Source organism: Kryptolebias marmoratus, linkage group LG16 (assembly GCF_001649575.2).
Source record: "Kryptolebias marmoratus isolate JLee-2015 linkage group LG16, ASM164957v2, whole genome shotgun sequence".
NCBI lineage: Eukaryota > Metazoa > Chordata > Actinopteri > Cyprinodontiformes > Rivulidae > Kryptolebias > Kryptolebias marmoratus.
The window spans coordinates 6,110,360-6,131,953 of record NC_051445.1 but is presented as its reverse complement, the minus strand read 5'-3'; the positions used below and the strand labels follow the sequence as shown (position 1 = coordinate 6,131,953).

Here is a 21,594-nt window from a genome sequence, read left to right as displayed (position 1 = left end):
TGAAAACCACCACATTCCCCACCAATGACCTTATCCCCATTCCTTTGTCTCTCCGGCACAGAAAGAGGCCGATGTTTGTGACGCACCAACGGCTGACCAATAAGCGCTCTTCGTTAGGGGTTTTGTCCTCATGCTAGCATCGCAGAGATACCAAAGTGAGATTTTTACCCAGTGACATGCGAGAGTCAGCGAACGGGGAGGGGCTTACGGCGNGGGGGGGGCACGTGGCGCCCAACGAGGCATCGGACTGTCACAGGGCATCACATCAGCCTGTGAGCAGGCATGCGCACTGTACATTAAACTCCACGCCCTGCGAGAGAAAAGGGAGAACGTGCAGAAAAGCAGCCGCTAACCGCCCTCGAACAAAATGTGCCTGCTGAGATGCAGATGTGCGCGTTCGTATGTAGGAGGTGATCAGCATTCCTGCCAAACGGGGAGGGCCTAACCTGCCAATCTTCAGTCTTTAGAACATCTCACACCTTCCTAATATACACAACACAAAACAATCTGCCCAAAGCTTCTGACTCAACACAACCAAGTCAAGTCGTCAACACATCCTTTTTTGTGCAATTCACCAGAAACCTGGGCTTGCGTTTGCAACTGGCACGAACATGGCAGGAAAAAAAAAAAAAAAGATGCCGTTTCATTCGGAGACGACGCATGCAACCGACTGACCACATTCTTTTGCGTGCAGATGCCAACCACAGATCCTCTGCTGCAGGAAACGCTGTCGCCCTGCAGCTCTTTGTGTCGACCTCCGGAACGTTTCAACCCAACTCAGATTGTTTTAACAGAGCAGAGCTCAATAACTCAAATACCATCAAACACCCACTGCACGTCTCTTTCAAAGTATTCACAGCTTTATTAAATCGTTACAAAATGCAAACATACATTCACTCATCAAATAAAAACACGACTCGTGACGTTTTGGTTCTGCACCCTCATGCATTCAATAAAGTTAAAAACATCAGCGGATTCTGCAGATAAAAAGACTCAACACAGTCACACATACAAATCTTCATAAAACATCATTAAAACAAGAAAATCATACGACAAAACAAAAGTTCCTTTGCAGATCCGCTGTAGTATTTTAAAAGGTTTCTGTAGTTTTGTGCAAATAGTCACTGATTCACAGACACTTGACAGATTCACTTCACACGTGTATCGTCAGCTACTGATCTGTTCAGAAGGCTTCTCTCTTTCAGAAATCAGAAGACCTAATGTAAGTTTACATCCCCCTTTAACCGTGTTCTGGGTCTGCCATCACTTCATTACAAGGTGCAGCTCATCCGCCACCTGCCCGTCAAAACAATCTATGAACGTTTAAGAAATTAATAGTAATCAGAGCAGTATTGATGGCATCTTGCAAGCCTGAACCTTTGTAACGGACTGATGCTCAGACTTAGTTGGCAGTCGGCTGGTTTTGATAACCCACCTAAACCGGTCAACAAAACCAGTCCTCAATAAAAGCATTTGACCCCCTAAAATCCGTGACGGTCCTGGCAACACAAAGTATGGAAAACAGTTACTAGCAGTCCTAAAAACTTTGAGTATAATTTTGTAAAAGATTAAATTTGTGGTCCTGAGAGACATGGCTGCGTCTCCACTTCTCATTGTCTCCACACTTGGAGCGCTCCAACGTCCTCAGGGTGCAGGCTGGACGTGGACTTTCTCCGTCATCTGTTTGGCACTGTAGTAGGACAAACTCAGACCCATGATGGCCAGCATCATGGCGATCTGGTTTACCCCGCGGTCCTGTGGCTGCGTCTGCACCTCGCCTGCAACTTGCCTCTGAAGAGACAGGAAACAAGAAGGTCGAATGTCAGCTAAATTAACTCCCATTTCTAAAAAAATGCTCAGATCTCAGACCTAAATCATTTCTTCTGCCCTTTCTGACATGTGGCAACATTGGCCAACAATGAGGCCATTAAAAATGTCACTGAATAGTTTTGATTAGTTGGGAACACTGAAACAACTAGGTCATGTCTGATGTAGGTGTTCTCACTCTTTTCAGCCCCTCCCTGCTCTCCATGACCCCCTTTAGAGCCCAAAGCTTTGAGACATGAACGTCAGCCATTTAAAGCTCAGGCTGCAGGACATAAAGAAACGATGGCCGATGCTCCAAAGGATAAGACTGGGATCATTAAAGGAACAGGGAGACAATAGTTGTCAATAATGTGCCCTATCATTAGATTTAAGATAGACATGGAATAAAATACAATCAAAAGTTTTTTTGTTTGTTTTGGCAGAAGTTAAATCACTTTAGCCTTAAGATGTAACGCACACCGAAGCATCCAATTGTCCGAAATGTTAAACTAACAACAACCTGTTTGTGCTTACAAAAATCACTGTAGTCCTTAGTAGTTTTACATTCTCTGCCACAATTATTCTACGTTAAAAAGCACGTTTTTTGTGTCAATTTATGTAAATCAGTCACTTCCATGTTCTTTGAAGCAGTAGAAAAAGGCGTTCTTTGTTTCCTAATTAGTGACAAAGCTTCTGCACAATGAACACGAGCTCAGTCGCTGCAGATGGGAGGAACAAAAGAACCGGAGAGGATATTATCATAAAGATTAACGTCATCTCTAATTCAGCTGGACTGAAAGAAGATTGCGGGTCTCAAAACAGCATGAGGTCCTTCGCTTCAGTGCAGTTCAACCAGCAGTAATTTCAGGAAGACTTTATTGAAACAAACCAGGAACAACAACAAAAAAAAAAGATTCCCCCAAAAAATAAAGATTAATTTTAGCAAGAATTTTAACAAATGAAGATTAGAGGGAATGTGCCACCATGAAGCGTCGGATAAAGTTCTGCTAATCAGAAGCGTTTCCTTTAAGAGATGGAATTAGTCTTTAGGTGTAGTTCAGTGTTGAATATGTTGTAAAATGTGTTCGAGCTGAAACTACCTGGAGGAGGCGGAAGTATCCGGGAGTCAGCCTTCCCAGTCTGATGATCATGTTTGTCGATTTAAAAGTGAGGAAAGTGCTGTGGTGGTCCAAGACCTACAGAAAAAATAAAAGAATAAAAAATGTAAAAAGGCATTTGCCTCACAGAAAGTGCGACTGAAGTAAGGAACAAATGGCAAAATGGAGGGTTCTGCTTTACACGGACTTGCAAAAAACACCCAAAAATAAAAGGAAAGAACATCCCTTAATGTCAGCCATGACACCATCGACAGGAAAGTCTCCACATTATCAGGAATGTTTTCATATTTGTCCCTTTTGACAGATCTTTAAACGCTTCAGAAAACAAGAACAGCAATTCCTCACCCCCTCGCCTCACTTTCGAATGAATCAAACGGTCATGTCTGAACCAGATCTGGGTCAGAACAGATCCTGCACTGATGCTGCGTCATAAACTGACACATCAGAGACAAGGACCATTTCTGAGGTAAACTGATGAGGTGATGTTGCCCAACACGATGAGCCGACAGTGGTTCAGACAGTTCAGAGGAAGCCACATGATGGGATGGCTGCCTGTCTGAACACGATCAAGGATAAATAAATAAAAACTGGGATTTTGGAATAGAAGCAAAAATAAAGAGGAATGAGCTCATCTTGAAAGACATCCAAGCTCAATAACGAACTAAAGGTTTGTGCATTACAAGACAAAAACCAGGTGTTTCCTCTATAAACAAAAACCTTTAACTTGGGATTCATTCCGGAGCTCCAGAGAAGGTAGGAAGGATGGCCGAGGAGAAACATGTGGGACGCATTAATGTGCCAACCTGGCTGGCGTTAACAGCCCTTACGTAAAAGCATCAGTCAATCCAAGCTTTAAAAGTTGCTCCTTCGATCGAACGGTGGTCATAAAAACAGCTCTGGATGTCTCACCTTTCACCAAAGGGAAGAACAGATCCCTCCGATCGGTCAGCGGGACCTGCTGAACTCCCCCCCCCGCCACGCAAAATACCTCCCAACAAATGCCAGACAGTGATGAACCTGAACCACTGAAAGAGGCTCTGCGCTCCGCCTTTTTATACAGCCTTCCTCTTACCCAACCAGATCTGCAGGCTCGCCTTTACAACACACGCCCACTTCTCCAACACACACACACACCGCTGTCCAAATGCATTACTCTCGGTAGGTTGCTTTCCCAAAAAAACATCTCTTCTTCCTCCTTCCAAAATGAGAACTGTCAGATATTATCTGTTCATTTAGGCAACACAGGGTAAATAATTATAATAATAATTAAAACACTGAAACAGTGCTTTATTGGAGCTCGCATGTCAACAGAGCGGGTTACATAACCAGCCTGACGTTGCATTTAATCTCAAACTGGGTCAGAAATGTAATTGACCCCAGGCCCGTCCAGAAGGAACACCAAAACACTGAAAAAAACTCAAACTTATTAGTTTTTATACATGTGTTTTAAATCTTGCGGCTTGCAGTTATATCATTTCTGTTTCACTGAACACTTAGTTCTTTAAAGTGGACGACGCCTGAGGCCAGAACCCGTTCTGTAGAAACTGTAGCTCTGAAGTCCGGAGATCAGTGCAGCGGGTTGGTATCTTGCAGGAATAAAATTTGCATAAAATGCATTTTCATATCCAGTGAAGAGTAACAACGAGAAACTCATATGTGAAAGATTTTGCAGCCACTCTTAATGAAGATTTACCCCACGTGATGAAGATTTGTTCATTTCTGCGTGTGAAGAGGTGCATCAAACGACAAACAATACAGAACTTGTTCAAAAAATATCTACTGCTGTGAAGAAATTTGAACACTTACTGAAAAGAGTTACAGAAAAGAGACATTTCAAGGCGGTAAAGAGACGTCTACTTTGTGTGAAATACATGTTTCCTCTCCTAAAGTTTCTCTCCGACCACGTGTTAAAGATCTCCACCTTTGGTTTGATTATCAACATTTTCAGGCAGGAGAAATTAACAGAATTCCTTCAAACTTTCAGTGTCGTCTTGTTCGTCCGAGTCGCTGATTAGACAGATTTGGTCAGAGGAGGAAAGCCTCCACGCTGCTTGTCAGCGCAGGTAACACCCCAGGCAAACTTCTGAAGAAAACCACTCACTATTTGCTAGAAAAACACTATTTTACTCCTGGATTGTCACTTGCTTGCCAAAAAGTTCTCAAAATAAAACAAACGGTTCTTCTGTCATATCTGCACAGAAATCAGTGACTCATCCCCGACTGCTGACCCTTTGTTGGAGCCAATCTGTGATAATCTCACCTGTTCTGCAAACATAGATTAAATACATGAAGCCAGGAATGTGGAGTCACTGTTAGGGAGAGGTCCACCTGAATCGAGTCCAGGTGAGTCACCTGTGAGCTATTCATGTTCAGCTGAACATGAAAGGAAGGAGGCGTTTCCCTCATGTGGCCACATTTCATAATCCACAGTTACACACAAGATAATTATTGAACTGACGACTTCTGAGCCTCATGCTGTGTTAAATTACATCTCAGCTTGAAATGCATAAAAGTAACGACAAAAATAGAAGAAGAATGTATTCCCTTTCCATCCGAAGGGCTTATGATTAAAATAAAACATTAGTGGTTGAATTATTTGTCCTTTTCCACACAGAGGCTGTAACCCAACATATAAAACTGGACCTGGTCATTAAACCCAACATGCATGTATACTTCCTGGGTACACGCTGTACTTTACATCAAACAGCCAATAAAATTCCCTTTCCTCCGGCCTTGGTCCCGCCTCCTCGTGTCGCCCCATCCCCCTGCAGCACAACTACTGACCAAATCAAAATCAGCTGCTGCCCAGACGCAGCTCACCATCATCACCAACGTTAATCTGATCGTCCCATCCTGGGAGATGCTCCACACCACGATCTGAACATCTGTATTCACACGCCACCACAGCTGTCCTGTGATGAACACACATCATTCCTGTTTAAAATCCAACCATTTTAAACCACCACAACAAACAAGTATTTCAGTCCAGCTCCGAATCCGTCATCGTCTTCACCTGTGTCTGTTCATTTGTGTGCAGCGTCAGCAAAATATCCGATGAACCCATGGATGCTTTTCAATGAAACTTCCAGAAACTAATAACTGGGTGGACGTCTGCAACCTGATTACCTTTTGGACTCAACCCAACATGATGGTCGCCACAGTTAACCAACTTTAACTAAATCAGTCCGTTTTACAGATATTATTTTGAGTTAATCAGCTGATTAGAGTGTGGCAACAGGTGTCTTCAATATTAAACCTTTTCACAATATTCTACTTTCCTGAGATACTGAATTTGTTTTTTTTTATTAGTTATCAGTGATAATCATCAACATTAAAATGTATCAGTCTGTGTGTAATGAATGAATATAATATACAAGTTTCACTTTTTGAATGAAACTACTGAAATAAATCAACTTTTTCATGATATTCTAATTTTATGACCACAACCTGTACTGTATACACTAACAGAGCGAGCAGGATCTCGAAATATTGCACGAAAGTTGAACGACAGCGTTTAAAAAGTTTGACCTAAAGCGACTTTAATGACGTTTGTTTTCATCATGAGATGATTTTAGTTAAAAACTGAAAAGTGATGATCTGTCCTTCAGTGTTCGGCCTTTAATTTGTTTCAAGAAGCAGGGATTTTATCTTTAAACTACATGAAATTAGTAGAACATGTTATTGTTTGTGTTTTTTTATTTTTATTGGAAACATCAATTTTAATGACTTTGGCCTAAGGGCCAAAATGGAGAATAAATAAAAATGTTTTCTTTATTAGACTTTTTTTAAAAAGGCAGATATAAACAGATACCAACAAAATACAAGCTGATCATTAAACTGGGATGATTCAGGAAAATGTCAGAGTTTAAAACGTTTATTCTCTTCACGACACGGAAACAAGATTCAATCTGAGCCAAAGAAGTTGGGTTTAGAAGAGTAACTCACCGAGAAGATTATAAATCAAATGAGCCAAATCTCAGGTTTAGGTGGGATTAAGGTAAACTGTTTAACGAGGTTTTCTAAATTCCCTCACAGAGCCGACACGCGAGTACAAATCCAATTAAAGAGGAAAGGTTTGACCCCCGTAACGCCAGCCTGTAATGAAGACAAGTAAGGAAATAAATGTTCCTGCTGTCAGATTATTTCAAAATAAATCTGTATACTCAAGTTAGTTACATTCAGCAGAGCAGAGAGAGACAGTATTTTCTGCAGGTAAAATAGTTACAGAAGACCCTCAAAACACCAATAAAGTCTTAAAAATAAGTCAGAGCAGCAACATGTGGGAAAACCTGACAAACTTTATGTGAATTACACAGTTTTAGGATGATTTTGGTTCAGGTTTTTGCAGGTGTCTGGATGTAAAAACAAAACAAGAGTGGCTTAACTCCTAACTCCTGTTTTCAAACTTTTCTGGGCTTTTGGGTCAACAAAAAGGAAGTGGAAAAGCTCTGTTAAATGAGGAAAACTTTACAAAAACACATTTTAGTTGCAGTTTTTTGAGCAGCTGATGTGTTTTTGAGACACTTTTACTTATTTTTTTCAGGGTTTTGGATTTGACGCCACTTAAATCCAACTTATTTTACTCTGACTTCAGAACTAGGTGCTGGTAATTGTTTTTTAAAAAGTTAAAATGTCTTTAAATTAGCTGATGTTTTCAGAGAGAAGCCGGTGACCCTCCGCGCATGCGCGTAGAAAATAAAGTTTCATCTCAGAGACTGAAAAATAAACATTTATTGTTGTTATTTATTTAATGTCTGTAAACCTCAGGCTTACCTGCGGCTGTCTGAGGGGGGCTCAGGCTCAGGTTCGGGCCCGGACCGGTTGCCTGCTGCCACCTTGAAGAAATTCAGAAATATTAAAAATAAAATAAATGTCCAAATAGAAACTCAATTCATATTCAGCTAATCTTTGTTAAAGTTTAAAACAGAAAGAAGGGGTGACGTGTTTCCGGTCAGACAGAATAAAAATAATTTATTGTAAAACATTAATTGAACTTAACTAAATGTTTTAAGTATTTTTATCCTGATGTTTGGATAAGTTTGGTTTGTATGAAAGTCAACATTTCTCAGCAGCATGTTGATATGTTAATGATTTGCAAACTATCCAGAGATGATGGAGCTAATAAATTGTTTTTCAACACAGAAAAACAAAGTGACACTGCAAAATGAAGATGAAAACTGAAACATTATTTTTAATCACAAAAGCTGCAAATGTAACCGTTTCTGCAGCCTAATAAGTGACTGAAGACACCAAACAAAACAAAATAAAGTTAATTTTGCTCACTTTTATGGGATTAAAACAACGAACACAGATGCAAATTCCAGGAAATTCATTAATCTCAGCAGAAATGTGGACTGACCAGCCTGTCAGGAACAAGTTTAACATTAAACATAAGTACTGATGGCAAAAAAAAAAAAAAATAACCTCAGTTAGTTTAGAGCTCATCAGAACAGTGATGAAAAACCTTTGACCTGTAGATAAGCCTGTTTTATTTTGCTGTTTCTGATAATCAAATGTTTGATTTAGAAAAAAGTATCGTTTATGTTTGAACTGACTCAACTTATAAATAAAACAAAATCCGGACATCCTTAGCCATGTTTACCAACAAACTCGTCAATTTTGACCCATTTAGAGGGGCGGAAGTTAAGAGCATCAGTCTGATGGAGGATGGTGCCCACTGCTGGACACACGCTGTAAAAACATCCAGGGGCTAAAATATTGATATTTCACATAAATTCACAAAATTCTTCTTTCATTCTTACAATAATGAGTTGCAAGGTTACTAACTTTGTCTTCCTGCAATTATTGCAAGAAAAAAGTCTAAATTTTACATTTAAAGATGTTATTGTTTTCTTAAACACCCCACAAATACAAAATACTCACTGAAATCGTATCAATCAAAACTTCAAACTCACATCAGATCTTATTACCTTGATCCAGTTACATGTGAAAAGAAAAGCCCAAATACTTAAATAACCCAAATATATTGATAAATATATACAATTTTAGATTAAAAAAGCCCTCCAGGTGTAGCTTATCTCCTTTATTGTTGGACTTTTAACAATATTAAAGCAGAGTAAAGTAAACCAAAAACACACATTTTTGAAAATTTTTATTCAAGAACATTTAGAATAACCAATGAAATCGGAAGAAAAAAAAAATCCCACTTCTCTCTTACAGAAACATAAGTTAACAGATTTCTTTTTAATCGGATGATCAGAGTTACATCATACAGATTTTATTTTTAAGGATCTACCAAATTTTTGACCTAAAAAGACTAAATCTTACAGAGATATGCTGTTTCATAAAAATTTGGTGTATTAGTTGAACATTAAAATAAAAAAAGGAGATAAAAGGCAAATTTCCTATTCTCCTGTCATTTTATTTTATATCTTTTACTATGCTTTAGCTGCCTTATGTTTAAAATGATTCAAATCCAAACTTGAAAAATGTCTATTCCTCAGCAGTTTCAAAAGAAAAACCCCCAAAAACAGATTAGACAAACTAAAAATGCCACGTCTACAAGATATGGACGGTAATCGTTTTAAAATCGATAAAAAATGGATATGAATGTGAAAACAAAGTCTTGTTACATCAAGTGCAAGCCCAAAACAAACCTATAAATGACATTTGTAATATAAAACTTGGTAAAAAATACTTATTTAAAACTGTACAATCACCAAGTACACTGAGTGAGCACATCAACCATTATTTACTTGGCTTCGGTGGCCTCAGCCTTTGGCTCCTGGGGAAAGAAAACACATTTATTCATCAAGAAATCACAACTTCTGAGTCTGGAACCAGATTAATTTGATACTTGATGTGGAATAAATTAATTATTATCTGCAGAACTGTTTTTGCAGAGAATAAAGTAAAAACGCTGCTTTTTCCTGTGATTAAAATACCTCGGCCTTGGTATTGCCATTCTCAGCTGGCTTGGCCTTCTTCGCTTTGGGTGCCTTCTATAAAACAATAATAAAAAATGTTACAGATGAGGATTTCAAAGTGTTTAATTTACTTCAGGTAAACATATCAGTTTAAATCTATTTATTAATGAAAAGAAGTTTTATTTACGACTTAAGGAAGCAAAGTACTATGGAGTTGTTTACCTTTGGAGCAGCTTTTTTCTTAGTCTCCACAGGCGTTGCTTTAGGTTTCTGTAACAAAAACGATAAAATTTAGTTTAAAGACCAACAACTGGAGCGCAGGGACATTTTTCCTGCAGCGTGTTTGGCATTTATAATCATTTAGTTGTGTTTCTTTGAACCTTACCAGTGCCAGACGCGGGGAGGTTCGTCTTTGCTATGGAGAATTGAAAATAAAACACAACTGAGTCGATTTCACTAGTTAGAGAAATAAATTAGAACTTCGGTACTAAAACACACATGCAACAAACTAAAAAACAAACAAACAAAAAAACACCTAAAACTAATATACTCTGAGCAATATTCACAGAAAACTTCTGATACAAAATGACAAAAACAAATGTTATGAGTGACGTACCTCAGGGGGGACAGTTGCCTGTAAAAAAAACAAAAACAAAAAATATTAAAAACTTGAACAATAAAACATCAAACTGCAGGAACTGTAGTAAAGTAAACAGATACTCAACCAAACGAAACCTAAAGGCAGTGGGGAAAAAAACAAAAACTAACTCAAAAGCCCCTGCAGACAGCGGCTGAACTTGAAGCCCACAAAGAGCTTCCCGCGCATTTTTGAATTCAAATTCGGGCCGTCCCGTTGCCATGGCAGCGCTTTGGCGCCTTGACAGCTTCCTTTGTTTTGTATCGGTGCGCGCGCCTACAGACAACTGCGGGAAAAAAAACCCAAAAAAGCAAAACTGATAATCTTGCTACTTTACCGACCTGCAGCTGCACAACAAACACAGGAAAAATTAAGAATAAAAACCAAGAGTTAGAGCTTTTAAGACAAATCGCTGCTACGTTTTAATCGAGATTTACAGTAAATTATAACAAAAAATAAACGCATACACAATAACATACACAATGTAATGCACAATATTTATTATAAATTCAGATCCATATCATCTCGTGTAAAAAAAAACAAATTGTGCATTAACTTATAGTCTTAAAAAATACGTTATGTTGGTAATTACACAAACCACTGCTGATTAAATCAAACTACTTTGTGAATTGTTGTGATTTTCGTCGTTCGTGTGCCTCAAAAATCGGACTTTTCTAATTCAAAACAGCGAAAAATTAATCATGGCTTACCACCCCTCCCCCCACTCCTTCCTCAAATTCTGTTTTGCGCTTTAACGCAAAAAAACCTCTAAAACAGTTCGCGGTCATCTTTCCGCAAATTGAGCACTCGGGTTGCACACGTCGCCTTAACGCAAAACGAAACAAGCAAACAAAACTGCAACTGCGTGGATAAACGATAATAATAAAAGTTGTTTGCTCGCTGCAACCTGTCAAGATTTCGCCCAGCCTACTGCCCACAGAAAAAAAAAGACAAGACAGTGACAGAAATCCAGCTTAAGCGCAATGTCAGCGGCTGCTCGGCTCGACTAACTGGGCGCAAAGTCGGTCGTTTTGACGCTGTCGCTCATTTTTACGCAGATTGTGGATATCTGAAGCGGCCAGGAGGAAGACAGGCGTTCATTTTCGACGACTAAAGAGGATGCTTGAGCAGGTCTCTGTCGTCCCGCCACCATTGCTGCTCTAACGTTTGTTAGGGATGATGACGTTCATCTGATGCCGAAGAAATAAACGCAGCCCAACGTTAACCTCCAGCAACAAGCACGGATTTTACACAAAGACAAACACGATAAAATTGTAAATAATAATAATAATTAAAAAAATTCGTACCTTGGCTTTTCCCATGTTATTGACTGGATGTAAAAAGAAAGCTCAAAAAAATACAGCCGGAAAAGGGCTTTTTTTCGGAGAGATAGCACACGTCGACCGCGCAGTCGCTGCGTAAAATGGCGAATGTATAATACAAACGAATGTTTTTGTAGTTTATACAGTGAAATATAAGATCGAAACCGGTTTGAACCAGTTTTGTGTTTCGACGGCTGTCATTGGACGCGTGTCTAGCACGTGGTTTCAGGCACCGCCCACTTGTTAAAGCGGCAGGAAGGTCGTTGGTGAGTTCCGGCCGATACCGCGCGGGGGCGCTATTTTAACGGCTCCCGTTTAAATCTGGTGGTCGTAAAAAAATCACACAAAAACAAAAAATAAATAAATAAATACAAAGTTAGCTAGCTTACTGCGTTGTTCTTCGAGCTGATTCAAACATCTGATCAACTATCTAGCCGCGCTGCACGTCTTTGGCTGTAATTTAACCATTAAAATAAAAGTTAGCCACCTTTACAGATCTAAAATACAATATTACTTTCTATTTTGTTAGCAATGTTGCAGACTTAACTTCATTGCATTTTGCTATAGACATCTATTAAAAACATGTTTTGCATATTTGTAATGCTTATAAAACAAACAGAAAAACAGTTGATTAAACTAATTTCTCTTATGTCAAATGCATTATTTTTACTCTAGTGATATACACTTTAAAAATTTAAACCACTTGTTTGCCAAAAAAACCCCAGCAAGTACATTTAACTCATGTTTTTGTACATTGTTCAATTTAAAAAGGACTTTTAATTTCTGGTCTGTATTAACAAAAAAGGAGGACAATTATGCATGTTGGTTTTTAAAAATAGATTTTCATTTATATTTCTAATTGCATTTATTTATAAATTTAGAAAAAAATATATCATTTGGACTCTAAAGTTAAAGAACTTGGCAGTTCAATTCTTAAATAACATGTCTCCCAACACTGTCAGCTGCTTTAGTGCAACTAATATTAAAATATTAACTTTCTTATTATTTGTTTGGACTGAACTAATAAAATGTTTTCTTTAGGTTAATTAGATTTCAGTACCTAGTTATAATTCAGTGCAAATTTGATGTCTTTTTCCTTCACCTTTACTTAAAACCAGATTCCTTTCTGCATCAAAATAAAGTCAAACTTTGATTTTCCCACTTATCTTTTTAAATTCATCTGTCTCAATTACTTAGACATTATTTTAACAAACAAAAATCAAATATTAAAGTAAAACAAAGTAATAAGAAGTTGGCCCATTATTTCAAACTAAAATGTGTTCCTGAAACAATAATATCAACAGCAAGAACATGAAATGGTTAAAAGGAAGTTGATTAAATTTGATTGACTCTTTTTAATTTATTCTGGTTGAAAAAGCTGGTCAAAATATAGTTATGGCTTCAAAAAAAACCCCCGAACAAACAAACATCACACCCAACAAACACTTTCAGCCACAAAAATAAATCAAACAGAACTGAGGGTTCTGGGGAGAACCGTGTTGGAAGCAAATCCAGAACCAGGAAGTGCGTTTTGTTTTACTCACAGATTTCGACCTTTTAATCAACAGCATGCACATGAGAGACAGTTTACACAACTATTTAACTGCATCTTGACCAGGAGTTTCCACATATTAGACTTTGTAAATCTACAATCATAAATATCACAATTTTTCTACAGCCCCATAGGGGTAACATTTCCCTCTCATTTCATACGAGTCAGCCACGGCAATGACTGGATGCTCCTCCTTTTTCCACAGAAGCCCTTTGGGGAGGAGGACTGGAGAGGTTTCAGCAGATTAGTCTCTTGGTGCTTTCCTAGTTTAAGACCATTTCACTGCATAAGTCATGAAAGAAAGAGTTTCTTTTGTGTTTCAGTGCATGGAGGAAGTCCTGAACTCGTTCTTCCCGAGAGGCGATGTAGCGCTGCAGCGCCTCTTGTCTTTTCTGGGCATCGGCTGGCTTTCCGTTGTTCCCCTGATGCTGCAGGTGCTCGGCTAAACAGGCGCGATCTGCCTCCAGCTGCTCCACGGCCTGCTCGTCTCGATGGAGGTCTCTGGCTTTCTGTAACACAACACACACACAGACGTCCTGCTTGGTGTACGGCAACGCCACATGCACGGGTACTCAGCCAAGAAAACCTCGTCTTCGGTTCAGATTTGCAAAACAAAACTGCCACATTCAGATCATAGTAGGGGAGAAATCTCTGTCTTCTCTTGTTGCATTCACTGCAGCTCAGAAGCGGAAACTACTTTTACTTTTGTTATGCTAATAATTACAAATCATGATAAGAAATACCTTTTACTTTTTTTCATTTCATTTTAGTGTAATGTTCCATTTCTCAACAATTAAATCTGACTTTTTATAGTTTATTTTATACAATTATCAGTTTATCACTGAATGCACCAAGGAAGGAGGCTAAAATACCCCAAATAAATTGTTATTATTGATGTAAATTAGTCTGTACTGTAAATAAACAGCTGTTAAACTCAAGGTTTATGGAGCCAATATGGCAGAAATGACATCTTATATAGAAAGGCTGATGTAAAACCTGACTCAGCTCATTAATGTGTGATTAAGTATTTGTGTCTGCGGTGCGTTAAAAACCATTTGAACACATGACTCCCAGTGAGATTGTGCTTACAAGCTGGATCATTACCAACAGGAGTGGATGCAGGTGTAGCTCTATGACCCCAAATCTCATCACTGACATTTCCTTAAAACCTTATCGTCTCTTCAGGATGAATAAATATAACCTGTGGTATCCAATCCCAATCCTCTAAGGTAGTGCTTCTCAAATTTAGGGTCTGGACAACAATAGCACATTTTTCTATGATTTACGATCAATAAAACAGTATAAATTAATTTAAATACTGTAATAATAGCTGAAGCCGTTTGTGTTTTCATTACATCCTTGTTCCCCAGGTCAGAAGTTTCTGTCACTGTTGTTTTAAGGATCAGAAGCTAAAAAGTTGGAGAACTAGTATTGTAGGGCCCCTCTCCTGCATGTTTTAGTTGTTTCGCTGCTCCAACACACCGGATTCGGTTGAATTACCTCCTCATAACGCACTTGTGTTCTGCAGAAGCCGATCAATCAGCCATTCATTCAAATTAGGTGTGTTGAAGCAGAGGAAACATGCAGGACGGTGGCCCTCAGGGACCAGGACACCACTGCTGCAAACAAAATATTTCTAGGAATCAAACATGTTTCGGATCATCAAAGGCTGCACTGTGACTCTCAGGCTGATTACAGACCTGGAAGTTTTAGCCTAAAATAAAATAGGAGGTTAGCATCGCACGTCATTCTGGCTAGAGCTATAAAAGGTTTATTTTTTCAAAAGGAAGGTAAAGTGTGACTTTTTTTTCCAGAAAAGGGGCGTCAATAAATGAAGATCCCCCTTTCAGTGAGTACTGAGGCTCGATCATGTCCAAGTGGGCTCTGCTGTGGGAAAAAGGGGCACGTTTCTTTAAAAAGAAGGATTCTGTACATGTTCATGACAAATAAAGTCAGAAGACCGGTTTGTGGCATCACAATAAGTTCTCTGCAGAAACCCCAGCTAACACAGACTGAGAAGATATCAGAATATTGTTTTGTGGAACTTCAGTCTCATTGATCAAAACCTTTGTGAGGAATTCAAACAGCAACATATTTCATCCAATATGCTCTGTGTTCACTGCAAAGTGTCTGCACTGAGAAAAGGCTCACCTGGATGGATTTGTGGTTTAACTGGTACTGGAGAATCGCTTCGCACAGGTTCCAGAACGAGTACTCAGGCCACAGAACCGACTGAAACACCAGGCAGGAGTGGGACGTCTGCAGATGGAGGAGAGATGGAAATCACTGAGACTTTCTTTGGGTAAACACATGAATAATGCAGTTTATTAGATATTTACCATTAAACTTTGAATAATACACTGAAATAAAAGCAATTTTATATGATACAAAGCATTTCAGATAGTTTTATGTGCAAACAATGCATTTCTAAGAGTGTTCTAATTTAATCTGATTAAATAAATCTCTGTATAGAGCTGCAGCTTTTCTAACATTAAGGCAGTAGAGTCAGTTATAGCTACTATAATTAAGGTGTTCAAGGTTCTTCTTTGAAGCATTAAAAAATAATAACAATCTGACGACTAACAGATAAAAGAAGCATGGATGTACTAAACCGTGACACAGATCACAGATCTGTCAAACCCTGTTTTAGGTCCAAGTCCGCACGCACCAGAAGCTTGTTTCAAAGTTATATTTGATTTATGTTTTGAGTTACTTTAAACCCATCCTGCCTTATTCAGAAGGAAAAAAACATTTCTCCTAAATTATAATGATCAATTATCTCCTGGCTAAGTTTGTAAATATATTATGTTCAGCTCGTCTCCTTCAGCGCCTCGTGTTGGTTGAGTCATCGTTCCTCACCTGCCAAAGGAGGAAGTCACTGAGGCGCACCTCTCCGGAGGTCCGGATGAGCAGATCAGGATTGGGGGAGTTACTGCTGTACAGGCACTCACTGAGCAGCGCCTCCGAGACGTCGCTGAGCGTGACAGAAACACGAGCAGCGTGTCAAAGCTCTGCCTCATCAGATTATCTTTCTCAGCGCTAATTAACGCGAGGTATTGATAAGATTAACTCGGAGGCGCAGGCCGCGTCGCTCACCTCGCTTTGATCAGGCCCTGCTCCACTCCCCAAGCCATTTCTCTGACGGCGTTAGTGATTTCATATCTTGATGTGTAGGCAAAGCACACGTTGAGAAAACATCTGCAGAACGAGAAGTTACATCCAAGCGGTCACTTAGTGTACAAAATAACAGCATGTGGCCCTGAAATGAAGCATAAATAGAAAGAAAACATACTTATTGTGATTCCTGGTGGTCACCACGGCTTTGGCAATGAGCTGCTGAAGGTCCAGAGGCAGCATGTTCAGGTCGCCCAGAACCCGGATACAAACACCATGTTTCTCCAGATTCTCCCTGAAAGACCAAGAAAAACAAACCACTCAGAGAGCAAGTTCTGACTTAGAAGGTTCCTTCAGACAGGAACATCTACTGAGGAGAAGAGAACTGAAAGTGTCCACAGTCACGTGATCTGATAAATGTTGCTACTCATCCTAACTAATCATCCTGCATCACAAATCTTTGTACAGTAAACTTAACTAAAAGGGAAAGAAGAGACATCTTGTTTCACGTATAAACATTAGGAAGAATCAGAACAACATTTTGTTAAACGATCCATTAAAAGACAAATTAATCCATGCATAAAGGAATTATGGGTAAAAACCCCCTTTAAAAAAGGTTTTATTTGCCTCATATTAAATGATCAGACATGTTTAGATTGCACAGATGTCGTGTGATGTTTGTGACAGTTTTTGTTTTATTGTTAAAAAAAAGTGCAGAAATCTCCACGTAGACTCGAACAAAAGGACAAATATTTTAAACCGTCTGTGCTGCCAGTTCTGGAGCAACACGGTGTCCTTTAATAACTCAAAACCTTCTTGTTTGCATTTTCCTGGAACATTTCTTTGAAACCAATTCACCCTGATAGAAAGGCCAGTTTAATAATCACATCTTTATGTTGAAAACATGGAAGCAAAGTGCCTGTCAGCGCCGGTAAAACATGACTTCATTTTCTTTCTAATCAGCTCGTCTTCCTTACTGTTGAGACCCCAAAGTGTCTGTAAAGTAAAGTCTGGCACTAAAAGTGAAATACCAACCATCTGTGAAATACCCCTGGTTGTTGGACAAAAAAAAGCTAAAAAAAATGGAGAAATAAATTCATTGCAACAGATTTGAAGAAAGTGAAATTTCAAAAGAAAGAAAAACTGATCTTTTGCAACATTTTGCAATAACATGGAAAAGTTAGTGAGGAAAGCAACGAAAATAATCATTTTTAAGAGAACTTTTTTATATGAAGCAGCTGTGGTCAGTGGTTAGAGCCGTCGTCCTCCAACTAGACAGCTGGAGGTTCGATTCCACCACTGTGCCGCAAGTTGACGTGTCCTTGGGCAAAACGCTGAACCCCTCTCTGCCTCCGATGTGCCCCATCTGTTTATGAATGGGATCTAAAGCACTGATTAGACTCTATAGACTGATTTACTCAGGTTAGCTTTGTAGGGATGTAGTAGAGTGATGTATAAATGTGGGAGTGGATAAGGGAATGAGGACAGATTGTGTTGTGAAGCTCTTGGAGTGGCCTGGTTGGTTAGAAAGGAGCCATATAGATGTCTCCACTGACTGGCAGCATTTTACAGCCGATCTGATCCCTCTTACAGCTGAAACTGAAGTTACGATTTTAAAAAGACAAATATTTATTTACACCTCCACAGCTGAGCTTAAAATGTACTTCAAGGAAGCTGTGAATCATATGATTTATAAAAAAGTCTCTTGTGCCACAAAGAACAGTGGAAACTTTGATTTAAACTCACCGCTCTTCCAACAGCTTCTCAAATTTCTGTTTGGCCAGCTCCATCAGGCCGTCCACCTCCTCTTTAGTGCGCTTGAAGTTCTCAATGCTGAAGGCGTACACCGTCACCTCGGGGATGTTGAGATGTTTGCACCAGCGAAGCGTCTGTTGTAGAAAAATAAATCAATTAAACTGGTTAAACGCGTATGATGCCTGATGGCGTCTGGGCCAAAAGCCCGAATGAGAACGGACCTCTGCCAGCTTGTTGAATCCTTGCGTGTGTCCTTCCTGGCGTTCCAGGTTTTTCTTGCATGCGAAGCGTCGGTTCCCATCCATGATGAAGGCCACATGTTTAGGCATGGGTCCTGCCTGGGAGAGACGGAGCAGAACAGGGGAGTCAAGAGGCGTGGGATCGAGTCACGGCTCTCAAACTGTGGTACTGAAAAAAATTACTATTAACTATTTACAAGTTTAAAAAAACCCAGTTATCCATCAAAAGCAAAGACAGCCAAAAAGATGAGTGTTTAAATAAACTATAATCTTGGCTCTAAATGAAAAATAACTCAAAAAAAAAAAAGGTGCAAAGCAGAATATTTTGAGAACCTTGACGTTTTCAGATTTTTGCAAATATCTGGCTAAAGGAATATAAACATGACTGACTGAAGGGTCTGTGCCAAACATGAGAAATTATCTTTTATCAGCTACAAAATACATTCCCTACCTTTGTGGTGAGAAATAACAACAATATGCCTCTTAAATAAAAAGTGAACTGACTTTGCTCTTCCTAATAAAGGATTTATTCATGCTTTATAAACAGGTTGTTCGTGAGTTTATAAAGCGTTAAGAATTATTTATAAAACACTGTTCAAACACTGAGGCATGCTCACGATTTGCCAAGATCATGTGCTTTTACTTATTCAGGTAAATAAGCTGACCTTTCTTTTTTCTTTTTTTTTTACCAAATAACTTTATTTGCCGAAACAAACTTTGTACATGCAGGCAACTTACTGACAAATGTTTGATAATTAAAATCTAATTTATAAAGTTAAAAAAAAAAGAATAAAAGAGAAACATCTGATCTTGGCAAACAGTGAGGCTGCCTCAGCAAATGAGCAGCGTTTTATAAATGATTGTCAATGCGTTATAAAGTGATTATAAAGCATTATTAAATCCTTTATAAAAGGGGGCTTTTATTGTGAAGTGGTACTGACAGAGCCAGAGGAGGCCTGAGGGGAAAGCCTTGCACAATATTTTATTACAGCAGCGACATTGTGGAGGAAAGCACGTTCTGAAATGATGTCAAATGTGTGCAAAATAAATTAAATACATCAAGCTTCAGTGTTTTTGCTGCTTCGGTGCATGACTGATTCATGAGAGAAGTTAGTTTGCTCCAAACAGACGGCTGTCGGTCAATAAAAACAGATTTAGTTGACTGGATGCTGGTAAAAAACACAACCAAAACATCCAGAATAATTAAATAAACCCAATCACCACCAAGCAGGTGTTTATTATTCAAACTATAAATACATAGAAGAGTTTAGACTTTCATCTGGGTTGACAGAAGTGTGTTATGTAATTATAAAGATGTCATTCAGTGCAAAAGTGCATTAAAAACTAAATTTTTCCGCTCTAAAATCCCTCAGACGTGTGGTCATGTGATTTGGGGTTTTTGGGTGCATTCATATTTCAGAAAGGAAGTTTCATTTTAAAAATCAGCTTTAGTCTTCATGAGCTGCAGTGCCCTTCAGAAATCACCCTAATAGTAATAATATAAGCTTTTCCAGGGAATAAGACACTACTAGATATTCCTGTTAGTCCTGTTTTCCCCATATATAAAATAAATGTCTGTGGGAGACTGCTGGGAGCTGGTTAACGTGAGGTGTTCCTTCTTACCCTGAAAGCTGAAACTTAACACACACAAACACACATATTTACCTTCAGGATATTGGCGGAAATCTTCTCCAGCAGATTTAATTCACCTTCTCTTATCCACGACATGATTTTCAGGTTTCAAGCGAGCTGAAATGAAGTGATTTAAAATCATTTATTTAAAAGGTTAACCACTGAAGGAGATAGAAAAAATAAAAATAAAAACAACCCCGCCGTGTGCGTTAGAATTAAATCACGTTACAAGTTATATTTACGTGAAAATATCACGTTTCATCAGCAGGCGGTGATTGATTCCAAGCCGTCAACTGCCGCTCGAGCTCGTGATGAGGCGAGCGGAGAACCGAGCCCTAAAAACCCGGAGCGAAGCCCGACAGCAGTCCGCCCAAAAGCACTCACCGTCGGTGGTAAGAGCGTCTTTCATTCAAACCACCGGAGCACAAGTTGTTCTTCTGCCGGAGCTGCGCTCGCTTTCTCGCATTTCGTACACCTTCCAACTCACAGCTCTTACGATGACGACCACTTCCTGACTGGAACCACGTGACGTTTACGCACGACGACGACTTCCGGTCAGGCGGTGGTAGATTTACAAAACATGCGGATGGCACACGCTGACAAACCGGGAAGAAGAACTAAATCTATTTAAAGTACTACATTTTATAATAATTTAATAATTTTACTTATGGACAATTTGAGATATAGTACAGCATTTTATTATACAAATTACGCAAATTACTTGTTTTATATACAACAAGTCATTTTTATAAGCCTAAAAGTTTTATAACAACGGTAATAATAATAAAAACAAATAACCCTGAGCACTCAGGGCTGATTTTTTTTTTGTTATTTTGTTCTTAACTTAATTTTATGACAAAAACATTTACAAAATAGAGTATGCTTGTGTTGCATTTGGACAACCCAAAAACCCAATAATCCATTCAAGTTCAAATCGCCAGATGTATTTATTTTCTCTCTCTCAAATTACACATAAAAACAAACACTTGAAAATGAAACATGTTGTTTTTGAACCATTTTCAATGAATTATAGGATTTAAACGATCTGCAACAATGTGACAATCTATTTTAAAGTGTAGGTTTTCAAACCAAGAAAACTTCTATTTTTTTTAACCTGACTCGCTATAAGTAACAGTGATTTGTACATTGTAGTCAGTATCCTAAAACTGCTGAGAAAAGGCAGACTAGCCTTCAGTAAAAGCTGTTTTTAGATTTTATTTTGTTCTATTATCACAAACATCAGATCATAAATTAATTAACATTTATTTGGGTATATATTTAGCCTAATAAATAATAAAAACTCTTTTTCCCGACTGACCATGACAAATGTTTGTACATCTGAGGTGCAGTTCCGCTCTCCGCCGCTGGGGTGTGACAGCAAGTTCATTAACGGTTCGTTTGCACTTTTTAAAATGGCAGTGAAGAAGTTTTAGTTTTTTTTTTTTTTTTTTTTAGTTGTGGTGGTGGGGGGGAGAAATGAGGGGCTGGCCTTTTTTGTTCTGCTGTTGAATCCTGCCTGAACGGCGAGAAGG

At 38.8% G+C, this 21,594-nt stretch overlaps 1 protein-coding gene and 1 long non-coding RNA gene across 3 annotated transcripts; both read right to left on the bottom strand.

Annotated features, from left to right (window-relative positions):
• Window positions 1-838: 838 nt before the first annotated feature.
• Window positions 839-11,962, bottom strand: LOC108240357. The gene is made up of 8 exons (XR_001808773.3): window positions 11,756-11,962; window positions 10,428-10,445; window positions 10,197-10,226; window positions 10,034-10,081; window positions 9,830-9,886; window positions 7,698-9,669; window positions 2,907-3,002; window positions 839-1,791 (listed from the first exon to the last, which is right to left on the bottom strand). It is a non-coding gene; the product is annotated as an uncharacterized LOC108240357 (long non-coding RNA).
• A 1,612-nt stretch (window positions 11,963-13,574) lies between these two features.
• dhdds (dehydrodolichyl diphosphate synthase) lies at window positions 13,575-20,607 on the bottom strand. 2 transcript variants are annotated; one of them, XM_017423704.3, is made up of 9 exons: window positions 20,447-20,607; window positions 20,096-20,179; window positions 18,413-18,529; window positions 18,183-18,325; window positions 16,615-16,731; window positions 16,419-16,520; window positions 16,182-16,296; window positions 15,474-15,581; window positions 13,575-13,831 (listed from the first exon to the last, which is right to left on the bottom strand). In XM_017423704.3, exons 2-9 carry the CDS (start codon window positions 20,156-20,158, stop codon window positions 13,586-13,588), a joined length of 1,011 nt encoding a protein of 336 aa, XP_017279193.1. In that variant the 5' UTR covers window positions 20,159-20,179; window positions 20,447-20,607; the 3' UTR covers window positions 13,575-13,585. The 2 variants fall into 2 exon arrangements, with proteins under 2 accessions (XP_017279193.1, XP_037836527.1); XM_037980599.1 differs by lacking the exon at window positions 20,447-20,607 and adding an exon at window positions 20,305-20,443.
• Between the last annotated feature and the right edge of the window lie 987 nt (window positions 20,608-21,594).